Source organism: Coturnix japonica, chromosome 2, assembly GCF_054131305.1.
Source record: "Coturnix japonica strain WE chromosome 2, WE-NBRP24, whole genome shotgun sequence".
Taxonomy (NCBI): Eukaryota; Metazoa; Chordata; class Aves; order Galliformes; family Phasianidae; genus Coturnix; species Coturnix japonica.
In genome coordinates, this window is record NC_140664.1 from 103,177,548 (window position 1) to 103,203,293 (window position 25,746).

Genomic DNA, 25,746 nt, shown 5'->3' on the forward strand with positions numbered 1-25,746 from the left:
AAAAAGGAAGAAAAGGAAAAAAAAAAAAAAAAAGGAAAGAAAAGAAAAGAAAAAATACCCAGAATGGTCTTTTCTCATTTACATGCCATATTGTTTTCCGACTTCAACCTTATAATCCAAGCCAAAGATCTTAATCCAAACCTCGGTAATGCTGTTTTGTACATCACTACATGAATTACTACAATACCACAGACAAATTCATCTTAGGCATTTTTGCTACTTCCAGATGCAAAGTAATTTAAAAAAAAAAATAAATGTATGAAAGAATTTCTTTTTAATTATACAGCCAGATTACAAAACTCTGCATTTCATAATAAGGTTATTTAAATTCAAAAATATATGGCTCTTTTCCTAAGGACTTAGAGACCAGTATGAGCATAAATAAAACAAGACAAATATGTACCACATCAGATCTTTGAGACCTTCCCCATCATCAGCATCTATATGTACTTCTGGAAAACCAGGTCTTAGACAAACTTAGTTCTAAGTCTTTTCTCACGCCAACTCCTTGAAGAGCCCTAACTGCGTGATTTAGCACTGATCCACACCTCCAAATGTCTGAAATGCAAATTATCTCAACTCACGTTCCTCCAAGAAATAGATATATACCAGCTACTGGGCTTTGCTGCATAGATATCTAACTCTGTATCATGCCAGCAAAAGGGAGAGTTTGTTTGAGCTAAATGAAAATGAGATGAGGGTTTGAGTGAATAGGGGATTTCTTTTTTTTTTTTTTTTTTCTATAAGGTATCCTTTTGTTGTTAAGAGACCATATAATCTTCTAATTGTAAAAAATCTAGGAAATCAGGAATGGAACTTTATAGCAAGACATGGAAATGTGTGATATGAAACCAGAAGCATTTACCTGAATGGCAGCTCAGCAAGAACAACTGGTTACATAAACATAACTCTGGAAAAGAGAAGAAAGGAGCTAAAGATGGAGAAACCTCTGTTGTTCAGTGATCAGAAATGACACATTTGAAATTCCTATGAATAGTAAGAATCTAAACAAATATTTTCTGACTTTTAAAGGCTTGCCTTTGAAAGGAAGGAGACAATCCAAGGAACAATTGATTTCAGCTGAACTCATAAAATATTGGACATCTATAACTTAAGAATGTATATAGGTTGGATTAAGGTCAAGTTGCACTTGGCTGAATACTAGAAGGAGAATAGAGATGCAGTGCTGATGAGGCTGGCCACACCACAAACACCTGCATGAGCCACAAAACCAAGCCACAGAGTCCTAACTAGGGAAGCAGCAGGTTGTATATTCTCTACTAATTCGGTATCCCCCCTATAGTTTCTTGGGAAGAAAGCCTATTTTTATGGCCAAAGTCTATGTGGTTTTAATTGCTACATGACGTTTGAATAATCAAATTATAATTTCCCAGGGACTCACTCTTCTGATGGTTGAGTATGCACCAAAACACCTCCTGATGTCTAACATGACCTAGGCAAGGAGTCTACACAGCCCATCCCTCATTGAGCAGTTTTCCATAGAAGCCACAGCTGGGCACAGCTGCCTGTATGCTGCCCAGGACACAGGAAGCATCTGGTGTGCAAAGCGGGGTGAATTACACTGACCTCACGGTCATTCACCAGGACTTGGGGAGGACAATAAAGGAAGGTACTAGAGACTTAGATTGTCTGTCAGAGATAAAGATTATGGACTGACAGAACTTAAAAGGATGTCTATAGATAGTTTCAAGACGTAAAAGACGTTTCTGCTAATGATGAGCTGAGCACATGCATTCACAGAGCACGGAAACTGAAGATAACAGTGCTTCCATAATAACAGGTATTGTAGACAGGATAAAGAAACAAAAAATCTGTTAAACAGTTATTTTACAAAAGTCTTTACTTGGACTGTATTTTCTGATATAGTAGGGAAGGATATTTACTGCAGTCATCAGATAACAATGAAAATATTTACATTACTGAATTTGCAGAAGGTAGAGAATGTAAAAGATTCAGATAACATTAAAATCATAAATGTTAAAGGAACTGAAGATACAAATGAGGGAAGTTTTATTTTTCTGAACACAGATCTTTCCTGAGGATAACAACATGTATAAGATAATCTTTTCAAACCAGATTTATTGAGTATTACCAGTATGAAACTTAGCAAAGCATGATTTAAGTTCTCTGTAGCACTTAACAAATATTGTAAGCTAACTACAAACCAGTACCTAGTTAGTTTTTCCCTTTGATTCCTGTTTTGTCTTGTTTAAGACATCACATACATATCCATGGATATACAAAGAGAGATAGAAAGACATGGATATTCATAGCAATTTATTACTTACCTCAATAAAGTGAAGTAAACTCCCCATGAATACAGTTTTGGAATAGCTTTTTAAGTGTTTTATGCATACAGATCGAGAGACACAATTAAACAAAAAGATAAAGAAACATGCTAAAAGAAAGGAGCTAAGAAGTTATCAAGCAACATATTTTAGATTAATTCATTCACCCAGAAATGCAATTGACCTAATCACTAATGACATTTAAGTTACCATTTGTTCATCCAATCAGAAAGAATGAAAAATAATGTAAAAATGCTTCCATCCTTTGCACAACTAACCCTCAACTGAAAAAGCTTTTTGTCATGTCTTACTCGTGATCTCCTATTAAACATGTAGCTCTTAGATATGTAATCCCATGGTCTAAATCTACCTTTCTGAAACAAAGATTAAGTATCTGAATTTACTCTTTGTGTTTAAGAGAATCCGAGGGCTGACTCCAGAGAACAGTGAAACTAATCAGAGAGACAGAAAATACCCATTCCTTCTGGTGAAATGAGTCCACAGAAATGCAGTGCTCTGGCCCTCTTCAGAAGAAGAACGTATTATTTCAAGAATGATCTTCTTGCCTGAGGTATATTCAAATATATCTGAATTGCTGCACATCATTTTTTCCTGTTTAAGAATTCCTGTTCAAGTAAACATCAGTCCCAAAATGCCAGTCACTTGTTCTTGTGGGGCTCTTAACCTATGCAAAAATAGTGTTTACCCCTGCTTTCTGGTTATTAGGCATTTGTAGCCTGGCTCTAAAATTAGTGCTAAAGGCCACATAGTGCTACTACGAATCACAGGATCACATGGTAATGGAATGGCTTGGATTGGAAGGGACCTCAAGGATTATCAGGTTATCCAAACCCTTTGCCACAGGCTGGGTTGCCAACCACTAGATAAAATAACTAGATCAGACTGATATCAGATTGATCAGGTTAAGCAGGTAGATTAGATAGAAGAAAGATTCTTGAGCATGCATTGTGTTCAAGTGTCTCATTGTCTAGAAGTTTCTGCTGAAATAGGAATTGGACCAATGCCCTCAGACAACCAGATGTACTTAGATAGCAAATGAAATTTAGGAAGCACTACAGTCACTAGAAAATGCTGTGAAGGAGCATAGTGGATAATTACTACAACTGAAGCACATTTCTGTGAAATTCCAGACACGAAAATAAGAACTTGTTAGGCTTTTGTATGTATTCAGAAGAGAAAATATATCTATATTTTTAAGACATAGAGGTATACTGGGAGCTGAGCACTTCAAAAACTCTGCATAAAATGCACTGAAGTTTCACACATAGAAAAAAAAACTCAAGTTGTTACCGACAAAAAAGTTGGCATTTTTACTTGACTTCTGTAGTTGAGAAACATGACAGATAAGCAGGATTTCATTTTTAAGTCCCCTGTGTGCCAGTAAATAGAGATGTGGCATTGGAAGACTCAGGGCGAGCTCCCTTCATCATTAATAGCGCCCCAAACATCTTGATTGAGATGTACATTGATGTGATCTGATGCATTCATTTGCTAACTCCTCTTTCTAAGGGGAATCAGGGACTTATGCAATTATTTTCATGTGGGGCTGCTCTCTTCAGAGTGAAAAATGCATCAGGAAAAAAACAAAACAAAACAAAAAGAAAACAGTGCTAATAAATGGAAAACAAAAACAAAGCACTAAAAAATCAACCACGAGCTACTCAGAATATTTATGAACTTCACGTGGAATCTGCTGAGCATTTCTATTTTGCAGATTTCTTGAGACAATTGCTCTTTCTCAGTCTGGAAGAAATGCAAAGATTTTAACTACTTACTTATTGGACAACCAATTATCTTGCACTATATATTTAAGACTGAACATCATGAAATGCCTATTAGTTGAGCAAGCAGGACAGTGGAGCAATTCCATTCGGAATGGAGTTAAGCCAAGTAGTTGGAAAGAGAAGCACCTTTAGCAAGAGTAATTCACTAATATAAATGTAACAGTGTTCAATTTACCTAGCCATTACACGTGTTATCAGCAAAACATTCTGAGTGTCAGAAAACAAACCTTCCACTATCACTAGCTTGAAGTAGAGTGATCTGAAGCTGCAACAGCTCGGCTCTATAGATTTTTTTTTCAGACAACAGACAGACAGTAGTTGAAGTTATAAAGTCAAGTGAAGAATGATAGACTTTTGCCTTGAGTGCACAAAGAATACAGAGCTTTCAGAGTGGCCTGTATGTGTAGAAATTAGCCTGCTTTCCTGAAGTACTGTTGGCCTAGACATGCTTAGATGTGCTACTTCTGCTTCTGCTGAAATGTCAAGGCACACAACAGTTGAAAAGAAACCAAACCAAAGTAAAACAACCTGAAAATGAACTAACTTTACATCCTATTTACCGTGGAAACAATAAATGGGAAATATACTGAAAAAAAGAATGTCTGTGGTATACTTCAGGCCAATATAACAAAGGCCTACAGGTTACCCACTGTGAAAGCAAGAGCTGTGGGGCCTTACTGACAAAACTGCTCAGCAGTACATGGAAGCTTCCAGTCCTTTGATCACAACTTGATAATCAGGCACAACTGCACCACAACATATGCATATTTTACCCTCCATACACAGGATATGCATACACACATATATATCCTATTTCCATACCAGTGTTGCATCTCAGGGAATGCAACTGGGGAAGATGGTATGGGTGGAAACTAGCAGCCAAAGTGGTTTGGTTGCTAGTCTGATCCATAATCCCGCTGCCACAGGAAACAGGGTATTACATGGCTTTTCTTATAGGCCTAATTTGACCTGTTACTAGACAGCAAGCTTGCACTAAAACATCAGAACTTAGGTAAGAGAGATGAGAACAAAAATTTAAGATGCTCACAGTTGCCAGCTAGGCCAAAAGGAAATCCAGCTGACTACATATGATCAATTTCATTTAACCCTAAAAGGATTGATTAGTTTTCTCCCTCAGTAAGATCATGTCTTGAGGAATAGAGGTTAATAACAGATAGTGTTGCATACTTCCGCTAATGTTCTCTGGTTCCTCATGTTTTAACTGAAATCCATAAAGAGGTCACAGCAATAACCAGAGATGATTTTCTTTCTATGTCAATTACTGAGATGCTGGAAAGATAATTTTCAAAGTCTGACTGTGATTTTCCAAGTACACTAGGAGACTGTTTCTCCTGCCTTCTCCATGCAGGAAGATAAACAACTGCCCAGAGGTTGATAAACAAGATGCTTCTATTTTTACTAAGAAGTTTAAGTACAAGTACATAATACATACATAAACTGAGTAGCAGCTCTAGCAGAAATTACATGAAGAAGAAACTAGGACTGACTTGGTTGGTTTTTTTTGTTTGTTTTTGTTTTTGTTTTTTTTTGTTTTTTTTTGTTTTTTTTTTTTTTGCATTCGTCAAAGAGAAATGAGTGGCTACTATCACTTGAATTGACTGAAATGATTGAGTTTGTTCTCTGGCTTCTTAACAGGAAGACAAATGAACACAAGAATTCTTTTAAATACGGATTGAGAGAGTGCCCTATAATAGTAATGTGGTGCAGATATTCTCTTCTATGTGTATCAAATACTCTCCAATAATTTCTAGTTATCTGTGTCTGCAGCCAAAGAATCTGTCCTCCAAGAACGGGTTAAAATGGGATCTCATAAATATATAGCGGATAGCTGAGTTCAGCTACTGACTTTTCTCCATGCTGCATTATACTTTTTATATATATTATATATATATATATATAAATATATATATATATATATATATATATATATATATATATATATATAATATAAATATATATATATATATATATAAAAAGTATATATATATATAATATATATATATATATTATACTTTATATACATCTAAATGGCATGCAGGTAAACAAAAACTTCTAAAATACTCAGTTCCCAGAAAATCCTTGTAACTAAATGTAATGTGAGCACTGCAATTAAAAGAAAATCGTATCAGACAACTTTCCCATCTGGAAGCCTCTTCAAGAAAGTAAGAGTAGATCTGAGTACTTAACTGAGATAGCAACAGAAGTTACAAGCACTAACATTCAACTCCACTGTATCTCTCGGAACAAGAATAAGTATTCACACTATCTTATCAAGACTCCTATTTTGATGTTCCACATTGTTTTTGTTGAATATCAATTCCTGACTAATTTAAAATAAAAATAATGATTTCCAGGTACTAGCCATCATTTGTTATCACATAGCTCTTCTTGTCTCAGGCACTGTAAGAATATTCTGTTTCTTACTCAAGTGATGGGTAGTCTCTGGGACAACTGGGAATGTCACCATGGAGTATGTATGATTCTAATGATGAACCTGCCCTCCCCAAATCCTTGCTGTTCACACTCCTTCCATTGGGTGTTGCTATGATATTAAAGAAATTACTACTGTGACTTAATGTATGCACACAGAAAAGCATGCCAAAGGTTTGAGATCCCTACCTACGTTGCTTTGCCTGTTATTTTAGACAGCTGAGTCAGCTGTACATTACACAGTTAACATACGTTAGCTGATGTTAAGAAAATCTGTCAGTGGCTACTTGTGAAAAAGAAGACCATAAAATGGAGTATTCCAGCTTGCACTAAAAGTTTTATACTCTTTCATGAAGGTGATTTGACTACAATTTATATGTACATTGAGGCATACAATTACTGTATGCAGTAGTTGTGCAGATGGCTCTCTTTTAATTTAGAGTATTTAGTGCATCTTCTGTATAACGAATCAGGCAATGAATAAGGAGGAATTTAATGAAAGTAACCAAAAAAGGAAATAGTATAATGAAAGTTAAAACAACAACAACAACAAAAAGTAGAGGATTACTTAGGGCACAATTCTTGCAAGGATTTCTTGCTCACTTAATGCCAGAAACTCTAAATAGCTCTCCAGACAGTTTGAGGGAAAATTCTTTGAAGATCTGTGGCCTTTGGGAGGTCTTGACAAACACTAAGAATCAGTCACCTGATCACTAAACTTTACAGTCGGTGATCATAAAGATGACTACTGAAGATTTCAAAAAGAAGATATACTAGCTGTGACTGAGTTTTTATATGGCCAGGGCACAACGCTGAATGTATCCTATGAATATCATCAGAAAATATCAAGATTTCATTAAACTATGGCAAGTACAAATGGTATAAAATGACTTCATATTTGAACTATCCTCAGCATTAAAAGCTGCTACTATTAATACTAGTAATTGTAAACAATAGAAAGCTACTATGACCTGAAATTCTGGTCATTTTTATAGCCTTTAATGCACTTACTGATCTAGATATACTCCAAGGTTGTTAGAAAAGTGCTGGCATTTACCTGAGTGGTCTTTGCTCTAATTGGAAAATATCACACGCGATATACACGTTAAAGAGGGAGAAACAGACCAAGACAACAAGATTTTTATACACAGTTAAATCTACAACTGTCAGACACAAATGCTTGAATATAAGAACTTGGGCAGTGAATAAAATGTTATGGGACAAAAATAACTGGTTTCATCCAGGTAAATCTGTACAACCTCTTAGCAGGGGCAGTGACATGAGCCACAATCAATGTACATTCCAACACTTCTACTTTCAAAACTCTTTCACAAATATTACATTTCAGAATGATGGCTACACTTACCTGGTAGACCAGGTGGGGTTTTCAGATATTTGCCATTAAAATGTTGAATTACTACTTCACATTTTTCTGTAGACTCCATTCTGGAAAAGAGAAAAAGGTGGGATTAGTGTAGAGGCAGTAAGAGTAACTAGACTTTCACAAAAGTGATCAGTCAGCAAAAACAAAAAGGAAAAGCAGGTAAAAAGAAGGACAAGCACAGATGCTGAGAGAAATCTTCAAAGCTGTTCTTTCTGACTTCTGCACAGAAACTGGTTGAGCTCATTACAGTGTAGCATGGCTTGTAAAGAGGACCTGTCACCCTCAAAGCCTGCAGCTGTGCTCCCGGCTTGTGTGCGAGCTACTGTGATGTCAATGAGCAACTCCCTCCTGGCTCCGAGGGATCTCCCTGAACAAGGACGTTCTTTGTGCTCTCACGTGCTGCCTGGAAAGGCAAATTACTTGTATCTAGATTCCCCATGCACCCAGTATAACTTCAAATGGGTTGGAAAAAAAACAAGATTTGTAGAAGACGATTAAGCAACAATTGTTAGGGATTGCAATGTTAAAAAATAACCTGCAAGAATGAACTGTACAGCAAAACAAAATGCAGGGAATATGTGCTTATTACATAAAACCCGATTCTGGGTAAAGACAATTTGTATGCTATACCGACAGGTGACATGACTCTCTATTCATTCTGTTGGACCTCAAGATAACTTTCAGAATTGAGGCATTACAGCATTAACAGCAAACCAGTACATACATTATTGAGCAAACTGCCCAAGGATACAAAGCTACCGGTCAAATCCTAAACTATGCCTATACCTTATCAGGGAATTCAGTTTGTTCAGGTCTTGTGAACTGACAGCATGCTAGTCCAGAGCAGTCTGTTGACTGCTACACAATTGGCATAGAAAAATGGAAGAGAGAAAAACTAATCATAAAGCTAAAGCAATACAGTCACTTTCTCTCTCTTGGAAAAATGGTGTTTAAAAAATGTGTTCAACACTGCTTCAGCATGTTACTTCTTACCTCCAGGTACTCCCCACAAAGTAACTGCCAACCTACATATTCCTTACTTCTCACAACTCGAGATCTTTTAAAAATTATCTTTTCCTCCACTCTTTCTATCACGTGGTTTTGCGGAAAGAGTAACATGCATTCTACATTGTTCACGAGTTTGGGGCACAACACTGACTTTACAGCAGCAGTTTGGATCCTATGGTAAAAGTTTGCTTACAGTTCAAATGGACGACCTCCCTCACCCGAAAGAAAATTAAAAAAAGAAAACAACAACAACAACAAAAAAAAAAACCGAACACATAAGAACAAACAACATCAGGAATGAAAATTGATTAATAGTCCAGTATTTTGTCAGTTTGTTTCAGATCAAATCATTAAAAAATGTCACATCTATGTTGTAACACTGCTTTCATTGCATGCTGTGTGTGCTGGGCTGTTTGTACAAGCACATCACAGCTTAGATTGTTCACTTTGGCTTCATTCAGATTTAACTAAGTGAATGTCTGCACCGAGCCTTTGGAGAATCTTGTCTCTGGAAGAATAAATGCAATAAAAGCCTGTTTTCTGTAGCTGCAGGCGCTTAATGTCAAACCATGTTATGTTGCACCACACAGCAGTGACAATTTCATTTTAATACATGGGGCACATTTTAACAAGCCAAAGCAGTCCCTGCAAAGAACACAATATATAAGCTACCAAGTGAAAGAGACTCAGTGCACTTTGTGCATGTAGTGTGGGAAGAGAATAAAAGTGAAACCCACAGTGTTCTGGGATAAAAAGGCCATCATTCGAAAAGCAGCCTTAGAAAGAATGCATACATTTTCTTCTCAAGTTTCACAATTAGCAGCTCTCAACTTCTATTGCTAGCTATCTGTAATCTGGCAAACGCTTCACTTGAAACCAACACTAGCATTATCAACTCAGTTTGAAAAGGCAGTGTAATAGACAAAGCCGCTGATACACGCTCCCTTCAGTTGTGCTGCTGAGGAACAATGGCAGCTGTCCCTCATCTCCACCATCCCAGTGAATCCCTGAATACTCTCTGAAGCAGCCCGGTGGGGCAGGCCTTCAGCCTGGCAGTTCTGCAGCCATCAAGTGACTGGGTCTGTGCCTATCCCCTGTAGGGACACGTAGGGATGAACAGTAATTTCTACTTATCCAGAACACCTGTTTCTTAGGTAATCATCTGATATTTGCTGTTGCAAACATATCTGCATATACAGTGATTCCAAGATACCTCATTCTCTTTTTTATTTGCATTAGCCACGTAGACTAGCCATGCCTGGGAAGAGGTCCAATAGAAATATACTTCTGCTGGGTCCACGCTAATAAATTCTGCCTACTGTTTCTTCAAAAGCTCTGGCACTCTGCCGTAGAATGTCTAGAAACTCGAGGGAGGGGGACAACATACATTTTTTTCTCATGAGTTTATTAATCTTCTTGGAGAGAGCAACGTTTCAAACTTTGTAATGGTACAGAATGCTATCTAGCAACACTACCACTAACAGCAATGTTACATTTTAAAAGCTAATCTCTAGGGGAAAAGTTTCTTACAGAATAATGTCATTAGAGCGTAGGTAGACTTGGGGGAAGAGAACTTTTGAATCCATTTTTCTCACGGTGTTTTTTTGTTGGTATGTTTGTTTTTGTTTTCCACAATTGATGGAACAAAAATAGGCAAAATATAACATGTTGGAAGACTGATAAAAAATTATGTTGAAAGATATGGCTACTCAACTTCTGCTGGACATGTAAGGACATCAGCTTAAGCTTTACATGAGGATAGAAATGTGCTTCTGATAATTCAGAAACTATTATTTTCAAACTCTTCATCAGCATGGTTTTGGTATTAAGGGACCTCAAAAAAACAATTTATGTTCAGATGCAGCTTGGATATAACTTTAATATATCTAAGTAATTCTTTGAGTCCAGAAATGCATTGTGGTAAAAAATTATCAAAGCCACAGGCCAGGTTATTCTGATATTTTTAAACATACAAATAATTACCAAAATAAACCAACAAAACAAGGATAAATATGATAATTGATTTTCAGTTGTATCTATATATATTTCCTGGTTCTGGAAGCTGAGAGATTCTCAAATACAATATAAGTAACTAGTCTGACTATATTTCATCCAAGTGGAAATGAAGTTCATTTAAAAAATACAAAAGGGAGGATGGTTCTTATGATATTTCTAGTCATGGTTTACAAATTTATGATGATACGACTAGTAAAACAAACAAACAAACAAACAAACAAAAAATGACTGGTTAATATTAGGCAAATATCACAACAAAATCATTTGAGATTCTTCTCTTACTATCAAACATTCATTTCAGATAGTCTAAAAAACTTGTATCATTCTCTTTATGTAATCCAGTGGTTCCAAAGTAGTCTTTATGTACTGTTACATGTGATGGACTACCTTCATCATGAAAAAATAAGGAAAATTGGGGGAAAAAGGTCTTACGAGTGTTTATTTTATTATAAAAATTGATGCAGTGCTAAAAGACAATTAAAAAATATATATATACAAGGAACATAATAATTCCATAATTATTGCATGTGAAATATTCAGTACTATGTAATCCATGTAATCATCAGTTAGCAGTAAAACATGGGTTTGTTTTATGCATGTCCTGTAGTCACTTCGCTTAATAAAAATAATGTAAATGAGAATAATCTGTGTGGTTTTTTTTTAATATCACATTTAAATATTTAAAGATTCAATTACTACTATCACATTTATATTACGACCAACAAAGAATAATGTTGTTCTCTTGTATAAATGATAGCAGAAATAATGCTTCTTTACTACTTAAGGCATTTTTCAAAGATGAAAATAAGTAGGTTGTTGCTGCAGATTGTCTGAAGAACTGAGGCCATTGTTTGAATACGCAACAGAGAACTCAGTTTCTTTAGTCTACCAATGAGAGGGGCAGTCTGATAAGGGTGCGTAAGACACTTAGTGGGGAGAATAAACAAAGTAGTTCCTTAATCTGGTTGAGAAAATAGTGATAAGAGCCAGATAAATTTAAATGATATATCAAGGAGAAACGTTTTACTGCAAGAAAGATGATCTATGGACACCCATTCTTTATTATGAAATTTCTTAGCACCCAGTCCTCCTTATACCCTACTCTTAATATCTTATTTATTTTGCAAACTTAAATCCAGATGACATAAAACTCTGATATGTCTGCTGCCTGTGACTTTACTTTCCTCTCTATTCAGGTACATTACATCCCCAACTTTTCAGCATGGTTGCTTCAAGATGTTTGTACTTGAAAAACTTTTATTTGGGAAATACCATTCCCTTTCTCATTTGCAGGAAGATATATTTTGTCAACTTCTCCTCATTTCTCATAAATACTGTCTTTTACCAGCATGTCTTGCCTGTATATTTTTCATGTTCATTCCTGATTGCATGAATAGCAGGATCATTGTCTACAATCACAGTTAGATAAACAAGTTCTGCAAAAACCACCCCAATGATGACAGGTAAGAATGGGGGCATATGGTCTATCCATGCAGCATGGCCCATTATGTGCAGCGGACCCTTCTGATCTTCCCTGCACAGAGTCACAGAGCTTCCACTCCATAGAGAAACGTGTTTACTTCAGAAGAAAGCAGATGCAACTGAATGATACCTACGTTATCCTGAAAGATGCACAGCTTTCGTTGAGGAAAAGAATATAAAAAGTAAAGGCTTGGCTCTTTCATTTTGCTTGAGTGGAAACTGGAACAGATCCATTCCAACTGAAATTCACACAAAACATCTATAAATAGAATAACGATCCTGTGGAGCTCAAAATTTCAGTTGCTGAGTTAAATACTGTTTCCAAAGACTAAATTTAATACATGTAAAATGCAGATAAGCAGGAGATAAGTTTAATAAAAAAAAACATTTGCTGGCAGAGAAAAGCATCCCTTTGGAAGCTCCACCAAGAGAACAAGGCAGGGAAAAGACAAGAATAGAGTCCAAGCTCCAAAGGATAAAATGGGTAAATGTCCCACTACAGATCCCTCTGCTTTTTCACAAAGGGACATCATCATAATGTTAGCTTTTTGCTCTGAGATAATAGAGAAAGGTAATTGAGAATCTCCTGGGTCTTTCACTGGGAACAACATTATAACATGTTTTCATGGCAGTTTGTGTTGGACGATTTTTATCCTGTTACTGGAAAAAGAACTGTATGAACACAGAGTCATTTCTACCTAGTCCCTGTCTGATTTATGTTACAGTCTTCACAGTCTCAGGTTAAGTATTATACTGGTGCCTGCTAGCAGAGCATTACTTGACAGTCTGACTGCAAGCATTTCCATCATAAATTTCTGTTTTCAGAGGCTTATGACCATGTTGTAAAATGTCACTTGGGGTCTCAGTCTTGCAAGGTCATTTTAAGTTACAAGACAGTAAAGAAACAAAAAAAAAAGTTACTAGCTTCTAATTCTTTCTTTGCAATTTATCATTTAAAATGGCCTGTAAAATGCTTTCTTTGCTGTTCATTTGAGTGTGGTGGTACATGTATGTATGGTATTCCGAATATTGCCACCACTGTAGGGAGGTCACAAATAATACTTTAATGCTACTTCACTGTGGAGCTCTGAAACCCAATCTTTATTTCACTAATTCAGTGGCATCAGCAAGTCTCTACCCAGGGTACACCACAATGCCTCCCTGCCCCCTCCTCCATGTTCCTATGAGTTTTTCAATTCAACTCACAGTACCTAGGGCTTGAGTCATGAAAATTGCTCAGCTAAGTCACCTAATGACTCCTAACTTTCCCTGTTTCTTCACCTATAAGTGATTCATGCTTATTTTTCATGTTATCAGTTCCCAGTAACATATTTCCTGGGATCCTGCCTTGTCTGTGCCTCTCTGGAATTTGCATCTCCATGAAAGCACAGACTCATGCCTGGCAATATTCTCAGGGATGTACAGAGTCTACAAAATTTTTGTCTAGATTGCAACACCAGATGGAAATGTAAGGATTTTGAAGACATATGCTCATCCCATAGAGGTCTCCAGCATTATGCAGGGAGGCTTTTTGATGAAAATTTAACACTGCAGGCATTGGAATATCATACAGATACCACATACAGTCTTTGGGGCATGCTTGGGATTTCCAGTTTCATCCAAGATATCCAATTATAAAGCAATTTCCTGGGGAAGATGTAGGATTTGACAGATCATTCTTCTGACTGAAAGTAGGAATGATTCTCATCATATCTGAGCCTGCACTACTGTCCCAGATGATGGATTTGTTCAAGTTAAATTTATAGCACCTTTTAGAACACCTTTTCAATCATCTTCAATTAAACCCTTGAATAAGGAAGAACAAAGCATTTCCATTCTTCACAAATGTATCCTTAAACTACCTGGATATTCTCTATCCCCTGGTACTGCTGATGCTTCTGTGCCTCCAAAGCAGCACCAGCAATGATCCCTAGAAATCTTCCTCCAAACAGTCCTTTCATGTTTGCTTTCATTTAGCAAAACATTCCCACTACTTTGGTACTTTGATTGTGTTACTTCTGTATTTCTTCTGACATTTAAATAAGGCGTTCACCCTTTACAAATCTGTGGAGAGACAACTCTTTCAGCACATAGAGTTACCTCTTTGTAACATGACATCTTCAGGATGGAGTTGACTATTCCCCTCCGTGCTCTGGGCACCTTCCGCTACTGAGTATCTCCAGCCTAAGTCCAAGACCTCTCTCTGATCTGCTATTTATTCTCACCAACAACATTGTTAATGGCTAGTTCACACAGCTCAAATCATAAGAGATGACACGGCAGCTTTAGGATATCTCAAAACAAAATAAAAAGAAATAAATAAAAAAAAGCCTTCAAATCCAGTTGCTTTGGTTTTTGCTTACTTCTTTTTCGCTTGCTTCTTTTGAGGATTAAGGACTCTGCGTTCACTTTAAGCTCTGGGGAATCCACTTACACTTTCAAATGAAAGATCAAGTGGCGGAGCCACTGAACAGCTCTTGGCAATAGGGATTTAAGAGAAAGATTGTGGTGAAATCCTGTGTGAGGGCAACGCTGCATCATTCCCTCTTTCTACAAGAAATCTCACAACAGACTGAGCACAAAGCTTCTCATCTGCACCTTCTTATTCCACATTCCCTGCTTATAGAAAGCATTTCTCCCTGCTACTCTACCACATTTCTCTTGCTGCCATGTGACTGGCTGTGTTCAGCTCCAGCTCTGCTCACTAGTGTCAGCAGATGCTCTGTTAGCAGCAAGGTAGCCCTGCCAAATGGCAGCTTCCATAGTGAGCCTGGAGCTGGGTAGTACCAGCCCTGAAGTGCAAAGCCAAGGAGAGCAGCAAGGTGCAGGTGGGAGAACAGAGGTTACATCAATTCCCTTCAACAGGATGAACTTCTGTGGAGCCACAGCTGGAATCCAAAGTTACACTTCAGAGGCCCCTTGCTAATAACTCTCCTCCCAAAATCTCTCCCATGTTATACCTGGGCACAGTTGTGTTCAAGCCACAGTGAGACATTCTAGAAAGTTTCAAGAAAATCCATTCTGCTGCTTTTGAGGAACAGAAAAGAAAGAATACTTCAACAGCATAGAAGCAGCTAGTTTTCTTGTGTGTGTTTCAGAAGAGGCTGAACTTTAATGTGGACAAACATAAATCAGAATGCAGATCTTAGAGTTTGATCCAAGGACACGTGAAGACTCTCGGATTATAAATGATAAAGTAGCCACCTGTAGTACTATGAAATTGCTAATCACACACACTTTGGAGAAATATCTGAGAATAATTGTTTACAGGAAGTCTTCACTTCTTGAAAAAGTCTTTGCTTTTTGGAAATACTTACTTTGACATTCACTATTCACCTAATTGGGCAGAGTTAAAAAGGGATTTTTAACCTTCACAGCACTTAATTAATAATTTTGATCCATCCAAATTAAGAATTGCTGGGTTCTAGTGCACACAGAGTTGACTTCTCCTGAGCTCTCGTGGCTCATGTAGGAGCTGTGGGAAGGCGTTTTCACCAGCAGGCAGCTCCACTGTGGCAAGAGGGCCCCAGCCAGAAGATGCAACAACCAAGATCACCCTGGGTTGCTGATCAGAACTTCTAAAATCTTATCCAAGCTGAAATACAGCTGCCATTCCCGAGATAAACCCTATTAGTACCAACACTCTGTGTACTCACAGTGTAGGTACACTAGAATGAAACCCTCATAACTACAGGCTAAGCTAAACGAATTCATCTCTTCTGAGTGATATACAGTAAAATGATACCAAAGAGCACGTTATTACCAAAAGATCAAGTAGTCATGCAATTACAGATTGTACTGGTAATTCTGCTGAGACAAGAGTCAGCATACAGCTGTAGTTACACATTTTAGGATTAACTCTGTCCTCAATCAGGGTCAGGAAGATCTTTGGTATACTTCAACAGAGCAAAGTTTTTACTACTCTGTCATTTGCATGATGAATTACAAAACCTTCATCTTAGCACATGGAAGGCTTTTTGAAATGTTACATTATTAAACATGTTTTCACAAACAAATTCAATTTTTGAAATGCAAGTTTATCCATGAGTTACACTAATTTAGACTTAGTGAGCTAGAAAGATTCACATTATTATCTGCAAGAATGCATAAAGAACAGTGTGCCCTCTCTCAGTGTAAATGTTTTGCTTTTATCCATGTGAATTCAAACAGGGTTATCTTAACACTATTTGCACATGATAATCTCTCACATCAAGGACAAAGGTAACACTACAATGTCACTTATCCAGCATGCTGCCTTTTTATCGTACAGTACCCCATTTCACTGAGTGGTGTTATGACACTAACATAAGCGCCATGATATGCCAAGATATGGCATACTTCAAAAAATTCAAAAGACAACTAAGTCACTTTGCCTCCTCTACAAAGGACAGTGTTATGAATAGTCTGTACAAACAATGATTTGGGGTTTTACTTTAATTGTTATTTCTGATTTTTTCTTTCAAAGCACAAGAATGATTTACAGCACAGTTGTGGGGGGGTTTTATCTTCTTATTTGCTTTTTCAGTATCTTTCTATATACAGCTCTTCATTCATTAGCTTTTCAAAAGGAAACTGTTTGATTTAAGAATGTTTCAAGCTGTGGAGAATCTGTGTAAATATTCATTGAGAGTAAACACTGAAACTTGGCTTTCTATCCTGACAGTGACCCACATGGAAGTAACGTGCTGCTCATTCTGTCTGAACTCCTCTGACAGAGCATGTTAGATACAACTATTTCTTCTTAATCTCTTCTCTTAGGCTTGAGATTTTTTTTAGTTCTTAAGGAACCTGTGGATTTTTTTATATTTTATTATTTTATTTTTTTTCAGTTATAGTCCCTTCCTATTGCTTTCCAACTGCTAAATTTACTTTTTCTTGTTTCAGTGTTGCTGCTAAACATTTAAACAGTATCTATTTCCATATACATACATACAATGAACTAATTTTTGGAGAAATGAAATGAGCATCCTTCTGCACTGGTATTCCTCAGCTCAGTGGAAAGAACAGATGCACAATCTGATAAAGGTACTTCTTTGCATTTTCCATAGCTATGAGGCTTTAGAGTTATGAAGTAGACAGCATTTGCAATGGAATAAAGCCAAAAAATATACATAAATCAAGTAAAGGTTTCACCTGGCAAAGCCAACTCCTCTGCTGACTCCATTTGCGTCTCTCAATATTCTGGTGGAAATGACATGTCCAAAAGGTTTCAGCATGTTCTCCAGTTCCTGCTCATCCATGGAAACAGGTAAATTTGAGATGTATAGATTTGTGGGATCTTGCTCTTGTTGCTGTGACAAAATGAGAGAAACAGCCTCAGTTAGACTCAGCAGAACATAATAGCTTATTGCTTCTGCAATGAGGGCTACTCATAATAAGACCAAGCCAAAATAATTACAGCTGCACTAGAAGCGAAGCTGGGCAATCTGTTTACGATGACAACAATTTTTGCCAAATTTCTGCAAACTCATGCATGTGCTTAACTTTGTGCGTGACTGCTCTTACTGAACTCAGTGACACTAATCATTCATAGAAAATTATTCTCATGAACAAATGTTCTTGGGTTTGTGTCCTAACTTAACAAGCAGATTGTGAAGAAAACATCATTTTCATAAATGTGCTCACTGTTAACATGAATAAATAAAACCCAGCACATGTTTTCAGCAGATGTGCTTTTCAGCCTGCAGACTTCCCATCCAACCTGTCCATCATCAGCAAGGTTGGTTGAAAACATGAAATGTTTTCCATAGTATCTTTTCCTTCTTTTTGTCCCCATCGTAAGTGGTAGGTAATACTCAGCAGGCTTCAGAGGCATGACAACTTAATTTTAGTTAGTGCTTAATAAACAAAAACATAAGATACAATCCTTATGCTATGCAGCAAGCCAGGCAATACATTACTGAACAACATCTTCAGAGATTGGTTTATTTTTGTTTTACTACACGTTTCAATGGGCAGAACAAAAATCTTCTCTTTTAACCATGAGATGTATATGACAATAGCATTTCCTATATATATACATATTATTTTTCTTTTTTTCCCTAGGAGGTGTCCTGAAATGGGTTAAACAATCTTGCGGCAGTACTACAGCTTACACTGAGGAAATAACACGCAGTCCTGAAGCCATCTGCCCCAGGTCAACTACACTGGAATCAAATTAAACCCCATTAAAAGCAGTGCTGATGCATCTTGTCAAACAACGAATCATAGGTCGTGTTTCTGGAAGATGTATGAAGACAGAACAGAACCAAGATGTCTGCCCTCTCCCTGCCTTACACACTCAAGGCTTTGCAAAGAGAAGCAGAAATCTGAGTTTCAAGCTGTGATTCACACAGCCATCATTTCACGGATGACTAAACACAGTCCAGGTTAATGAAAATCCGAAGCCAAAGAAAGTATTCAACTTCACCTATGCAAGGTGTAAGGGATATTTCAGGCCTTTTGGATGAGAAGAAAAGCTGGAAATGGGTATGCCAAAGGGCGCAAAAACAGGATGCTTGCAGTACTTTTTTTACTGTATGATTTGGATCCTGATCTGTTAAGCCGGGTCCATTACCCATAAAACCACTCATTACCATGCAGGTTGAATCCACTACTGCTTTACAAAGCAGAAACAAATGAACAAAGTAGGCACATTTTCAAGGTTCTTTCCATACAACCATACTCATTACTACCATGTGTTATGATGAAGGGCAGAGGAGAGGAAAAAAAACACACACACGGGCAATGAACACAAACTGAGCTGAAGTCACAAATATAATCTAGAAAAACATGATTTCCCTTTTCCAGTCCTCTTCCCATGCAGCCACTCCCTTTTCTTTTTCACTGCAATTTACATGCATGCATGTCAGAAGGCAAGTTCTGCTCCAATCACGGGATGATTAGAGAGAGATCAGAACAGGTACAGCACTGACAATGCAAGAGTAATCGTGCAAATAGTCCTGGGGGAAGGAAAGCAAGAAAAGAGCTTCAGCTTATACTTTTAGCTTTGGAAGGGGAAAAAAACAAAACAGAACAAAACAAAACAAAATCCCCCAAAACCTAAATGTTTTCTTTTTCCCTCTTTTATTTTTATTTATTATTATTATTATTTTCATCCTCCTCCTTTTCCTTTTTCCAACTATTTTAAGATTTATTGCTTGTTACTTTGTTTTCCCTGCACAAGTCACAAGAGGGAAAATAAAAGGAAAGATATAGCAGATTAGGAAGAGTCTTCATTGTTACTAAACACTTTGAAAATGTGAGCAATGGAGGCAACTAAAGCAGAGGCACTGTGGAAGAAAATCAAAGCAATGTGGCTTGCAATTCCATTAGGTGTAGTTTTTCAGAGATGATCACAATATTATGCAAACCTGTACAAGTTGATTGGTTAAGGGCTTTGATTCATTGACCAATCAGTGTTCAGGGACTAACATCCCTTGTCAATATTAAGAAAAACCCAGCAGTATTATGCAGATGAGATCACCATAGCCAAAGGACAGACTAAAAAGGAAAAGGCAGTGTTATGCTTCAGAAGCTGAACAACTTCCTTTAGTTTCACTGAAGCAATTCATTCCACTTGAATATTAAAATGAGAACTTTTCTTTCGACTACTCAGTTTTCAATCTGTGGCAAACAAATAAAATAAGTAAGAGCTGCCACCAACGTGTCTCACATCTGGAGTAAGAACACATAAGCCTTTTAACCGTGTTAGAGATTTAATGCTGTTGTTTTAAATATCCATGGAAAGTTTAGCTACACTTTGAGGATGAATGAAAGGCTAGCAGGATGCAGTCACTCTCTCACAAGGATTTACCAGTCCTATCTTTTATCAGCGTAATAAACAAGAGCCACAAGCAGAGAGACAGATGAGGCCACTCAAGCTACCTCCACAATACAGCAATATTTTCAAAGAAAGGGGGAAAAAATCCATGTTATTTTTCCTCACTATACAAATATAACATTTAGAGAAATACTCCTTTCTTTTGCAGAGAAATATAACCCCAAAGAAACCATATCTTATACCACAAACTGAAACAAGACAGAAAGCCTTCTCTAGGCAATGAAGCCCAGTAAAGCGCGTTATGTGTGGAGCTAAGTACACATTACAAGAGCAGTACAGGACCTCCTGTTCACAGTGTAGCTGCAGAGTTTCTCAGGTTGAAAGGCAGGCATCCTACTGTTCCAAGTGTGCTTACTGGCTGACAAGATGAGCCTAACCAGAAACGTGAATGTAAGCACCCCGCAAACTACCCTCCTTTCATCATTTAAACTAGGCTTCAGTCAGGTTTCTGTCTACAGTAAAAGCCCACATCCCAGGGCTGCAGGATGGGTGGGCACAGTTGTGTCTAAACCAACTCGGCATGGCCAAAGCTCTCCTTGTTACATTTAGCTTGCACTATGACTTTTAATCAGATGTTAAAGAACGACTCCTTCTACTTCAGAACTCCCATTTATTATTGTGTCCAAACTGACCAGCCATCACTATCAGCTCTGTTCTCAAGTGAGACTGCTGAGGCTGAAGTTCATCATCACTTCAGAACTACATCTTAAGCCTCCTATATTTCGTATAGGAGAGCGAGGCTGGGCAGCAGAGAGCTGTACGTCCCATAGACACCTCCAACTGGCTTGGACACCCCACATTCGTCACAGTGGGGCAATAAGCAAAGTGCAGTAGAGTCCCTGCTGCCATTGGGGTTTTGCAGTCCCTGCCCCTCTCCACCAGGACACCAGGCTTATCTCCAGGTGACAAGAGCGCTCAGAGGAAGCAAACACACAACTTGTAGATCCCTTCCAATCTAAGCCATTCTACAGTTCTGCAATTCTTGTTTTTCTGGACCTCATGCATGAAACACTGCTATTTAACGTGTGCAAAGCCAGGCCAAACTGCTGCTTTGAAGGAAAGGGGAAGGCATCTCTGGAACCTTCTGCAAGTGCCAGCTGCAAAGATATCATTTTTAATGCATGTAAAGTTGCAAGAGCAGTCTCAAGGCACCATTAGAAGTCTGCTTCCAGCCATTCTCACTGAAGTTCACCTTTCATACAGTCTTTCACTTAAGAGCTCAAGGAGTGCCACACTTCCCAAGGACAGCTTGCACTTGCACTGAAACCCCACAAAAATGGGGTATATCCATCCCAGCAGCCCTAGCCCTTTGAAATCTGGACTTGGCCTCACACCACAGACCGAGATCTTTCAGGGTCCTGGCACAGGCGTGCAGGGTGCCTCAAAATAGGTCATCAAGGAAAAAAAAATAAATAAAAATAAAATAAAATAAAAATGAAATGAAGCCAATTAAATCTTCTCTCTAGCCAACTGCAGAGGTCTTTGCAGCTCCCTTTGCTCCCATCCCAGCCTATTTCACTGTCTTCACTGCCCAAATACTGCAGCTGCTCTAGAATGTTAGCTTCAGGGACACTAACTACAAACACACAAAGCTAGGCCATTCTTGCTGAGGGTATGCATGTTAGAAACTCCAAAACTAGCCAAAAACATGGTTTAAAAGTGTGAGTACTGCAAACAAACAGAAGGTTAAACCCGAGTTTTTGACTAAGTCCCAGCATCAGAGCATTCCCAGCATTCAGCAGCAGGCATCTTGCTGCAAGGCTCTGAAGTTCAGCAGTCAGGAACAGTTGTACTGGGGAAGCAGCCAGAAATTTTGCCTTTCAGCAAGAACTAAGTCAGTCACTCAGCTCCCAAGACTTGTGCCAAAGAGACAGAAGAAGTTTATAACGCAGAGGATTTGAAACATACTACACCAACAGCATATGAAACATACAAAACACAGCAGAGGGTGTGCTGGAGTTCCCAGTTGCTATTTCCTCCCAGATACTCCTTTAAGAAAGGACAGTGCTCAGATGGGACTTTCCCTCCCATCCTGAGATAATCTTTGGAAGCTGTGCATGAAAAGCTGAAGGAAGAATTTCAGCTGGTGTGAGGAGAGGCTAAGCCTCTTTACGTAGGACATACAGTAATGAATTCTTTAAAGACAAATGTAGGGAGGGGCTGGCAGCTTTTGGCTACATTATTTTTTCCCTAAGGAACTGAAACCTCTGGTCATCTCAGTGGATCTAGAAAACAAGAGTGGTTTATTCAGGAACCCCATGTACTAATTGTTTTAATTCAACCCAAGTTACTTCTCCTTGGTGCAGCTTGATCTAGGAAGTTAAGCACTGATTATTAGTTCAAACTATTCCTTTTCAATCTTCCAAAATAACTTTGGGGAGCGTATAAGAAGATAGCTTTGTTTTCTGGATGTGTGGAAGATTCTTAAGTCTTCTTTGTAAAGACACACTCAATATTTATATTCACAGGATGCATGTTTTTCTTGTCTCTACTAAATTGAGACATCATCACATTAATATTGATGCAGATCAATATTACAGATTATTTTAGAAGCATGGTCACATCTTTATGAACATTTTATACCTGAGTTCAAATCACTCCCAATTCATATTTCCCTCACACTGATTTATCTCTTCATTATGGACAGCTCTCAGATCTTAAGGCTACACATGCCACTTCTCTCCTTTATAGACCTGCACTGAACTTCCATCTAGCCCTGAATATAAAAACACTTACACCCTTTTTGTCACCTATGTGGAACCACGTATACAAAACCAGTCCACTTACGTGCAAACATTTATATGTCATTTTGAAAAATTTCTGGTGTTTGCATTTTGAAACTGTAGTTACATTCGTAGCATTGGTCTCTTATTCAATTTATGACATTGGTTCTTAGCTGGGTTCTATGTAAGCAACTGAGCTTAAATGAAATTCAGAGGAAACACGTAATATCTCCTCAAGGTGATTCACATTCAATATCTCTTCTTATTGTTTTATGACTCTCTCTCTCTCTATATATATATATATAGGTATAGGTATTATAGCTCATGAGAACTTACCAGAACACCTGGAATAGAAATTTCCTTGAAAGCTGATTTGATATGCATTTGCCTGGGTTTATACATAAAAAGCAATGAATTAAAAGATGTTTTTTCCCCCACAGTTTTCTGGTTTTCTACTATTTATTCCTTAAAGTTAATATAGCATCTTTTTGTATGTATGTGAACAACGCCTGGCTTTCAAGCAGAGCATTTACTACTGAATCTATAATTCAGGTGTTTAACTACAGATCTAGCACTTAATTTCTGCAGGCAACATTTAGCCAAGTTCTTTCTTCCTTGACCTATTCAAGCATGACAGGATTCACCTAACTTAGTTATCTTAGATAGGATTAATGTCAGCTGCTGGAGTGAGAGTTAAGGGAAGGTTGCTCCAATTGCACTCCTTTGAAATGCTGGCAGGAAGCCCAGGGAGGGCTGGACATTGATATCCTTCCAATGTATGTCCGCGTGGCTTCTGTGAGGCCATTACTGCAGTGACACAAGGTATACAGGACTCCAATGCAGCTGCCAGGGTTTCTTTCCACTTTTTATTGGCTTATTTGCTTTCCTTTCTGCAGGCACATTTGCAGCTGTAGAGGCAACTAAATCAATGGCCCCTTAGCTATTGATCCCTGACTGGTCACCCGCTCATAGTGTGCAGTACAACAAAAGGCTTGCAAGACTGTGGAGAGAACCTAAAATTTACATGGATTTTATTAGCACTCTAAGTACTAATAATCCAGTGGACACAGAATAAGGAAGTGGGTAAAAGTGGCGCAGGTCTTATTCTCAATATTCCTTCCAAAGACCTTTGCATGTGGCCCTGCCTCAATCACCAGCTACCTCATCAGCTGAGACTGTGTCTAAATATGAGAAGTTTCAAGGGGAAAGTACTGCAGAGCAGAACACGTGGGATATTCAGAGGCTTATTTTCACTTAGGGACCTTCAAAAGAATGGGGATGTTTTCTGATGGCCCTTCCATGGCTCTAATACCTCAAGATATTTAACATTCTGGGATGTTAAATGTCTTTTCAACCCTGCCACATCTGCTTCATGGTAGTCACTGCGCCTTTTAAGATCAAGTGCTGAAAACAAGCTTAATAAATTTCTTCCGTACTCAGCCCTAACCAACTTTCACATTGCCATGGTTTACAATTTATTAGCCACTTCGTTGTTTCACAGTGCTGCAGGACAATAGCCCTCAGCAGCCTCTGCATAATTATGCAACTATTGTACAGCAATAATTAAGGCCAATCCATCAAGCATTATAAATATATCTAAAACGAAAACTGCAGCATACATTTTCTGCATAAGCTTGATTGTCAACAAGTCAAGCCAACAGCTTGTTGACAATGTAGGGATGCTTTCTGAAAAGACAGTGGTTCCGCACATGAACACATTTGTAAGTGCTATTCTGAAGAAAACCATGTTCCCAGTGATTTACAGAAGTATTTCATTCTTATTTGCATAAGTAAATTTGAGCACGTCCAAGCTTTACAATGACCAAAGAAAAGAATTTCTGCCACAAGGCCCATTATGTGCGAACATTTAATCAGAAAAGAGAGCTGTACTCAGGCAGATGGGCTTAACTGTGCCATAGCTGTAATGCTCCGTGTAGTTACTTTTCAAACAAGGTATAGGTTAACATTTGCTCTACTAAATTTTGTCAGAAAATTGCAAACAAGCAAATTCCTAAAAACCGTGACCTATGAAGAGAAAAAGAACACGTATTGTAGGAAATTATTTGCCACAAATACCTGTATCAGCTCCACAGCAAAGCATTACAAGTACTGTTTTAATTAAAACCATGAACTTTAAAAAGAGTTCACCATTTATATATGCTCAGGATTTCTTCTCACTGTGCAAACTATCAGAGTGCTGTGCAGCGCTGTATAAGCCGGCATCAGCTTTCTCTTAATTAAGTTTGTTCATGGGCAGCACAGCATTTGCTAAAACTAAATATTGCTGGAACCAAATTGTTATTGGTCTGTCCACCACAGAGCTGCTGCAGAACTTTCCATCACACATTTTATCTGCCAACACTGATTTGATTTGCCCTTCATCTTGGGAAGCACATATGGACCTGAGTCGCTATGGTTTCCGTCTTCAGAGCACTGCATAAGATACATGGTACCTTCTTTTATTTGCACAAAATGCAATCCTAACCAGAACTATCAGAGACTGATATAAAAACCCATTTCTCATACTTGTGCCATTTATGAAGTGAGATTTTTATAGCTCTTTACTTTTTAGTTTTCTTTGAAACAAATTTCCACAGTTTCCACATTGTACAGTGCACTGGAGCCAGAAAGACAGCTCAACCTCTGCTAAAGTCATTGCGTCACTCAAGCTCCAAAGGTGTTCAGTTGCCTCCTCATTCTCTTTTGTATGGTTTCAATGACAACACTGCTGTTTAAATTGCTGTTA

At 37.9% G+C, this 25,746-nt stretch overlaps 1 protein-coding gene across 23 annotated transcripts in view; it reads right to left on the reverse strand.

Annotated features, from left to right (window-relative positions):
* Positions 1-25,746, reverse strand: part of RBMS3 (RNA binding motif single stranded interacting protein 3) — a 682,345-nt gene that overhangs the window by 132,085 nt on the left and 524,514 nt on the right. For 14 of the 23 annotated variants that reach the window (XM_085538329.1, XM_085538326.1, XM_085538323.1 and 11 more), the window contains 2 exons: positions 17,589-17,746; positions 7,932-8,011 (listed from right to left, as the gene is read on the reverse strand). In XM_085538329.1, coding sequence (XP_085394455.1) covers positions 7,932-8,011; positions 17,589-17,746 — 238 coding nt within the window. Of the gene's footprint in view, positions 1-865; positions 911-7,931; positions 8,012-17,588; positions 17,747-25,746 lie in introns of all 23 variants that reach the window. The other 9 variants (XM_085538320.1, XM_085538325.1, XM_032442362.2 and 6 more) reach the window with 1 other exon arrangement.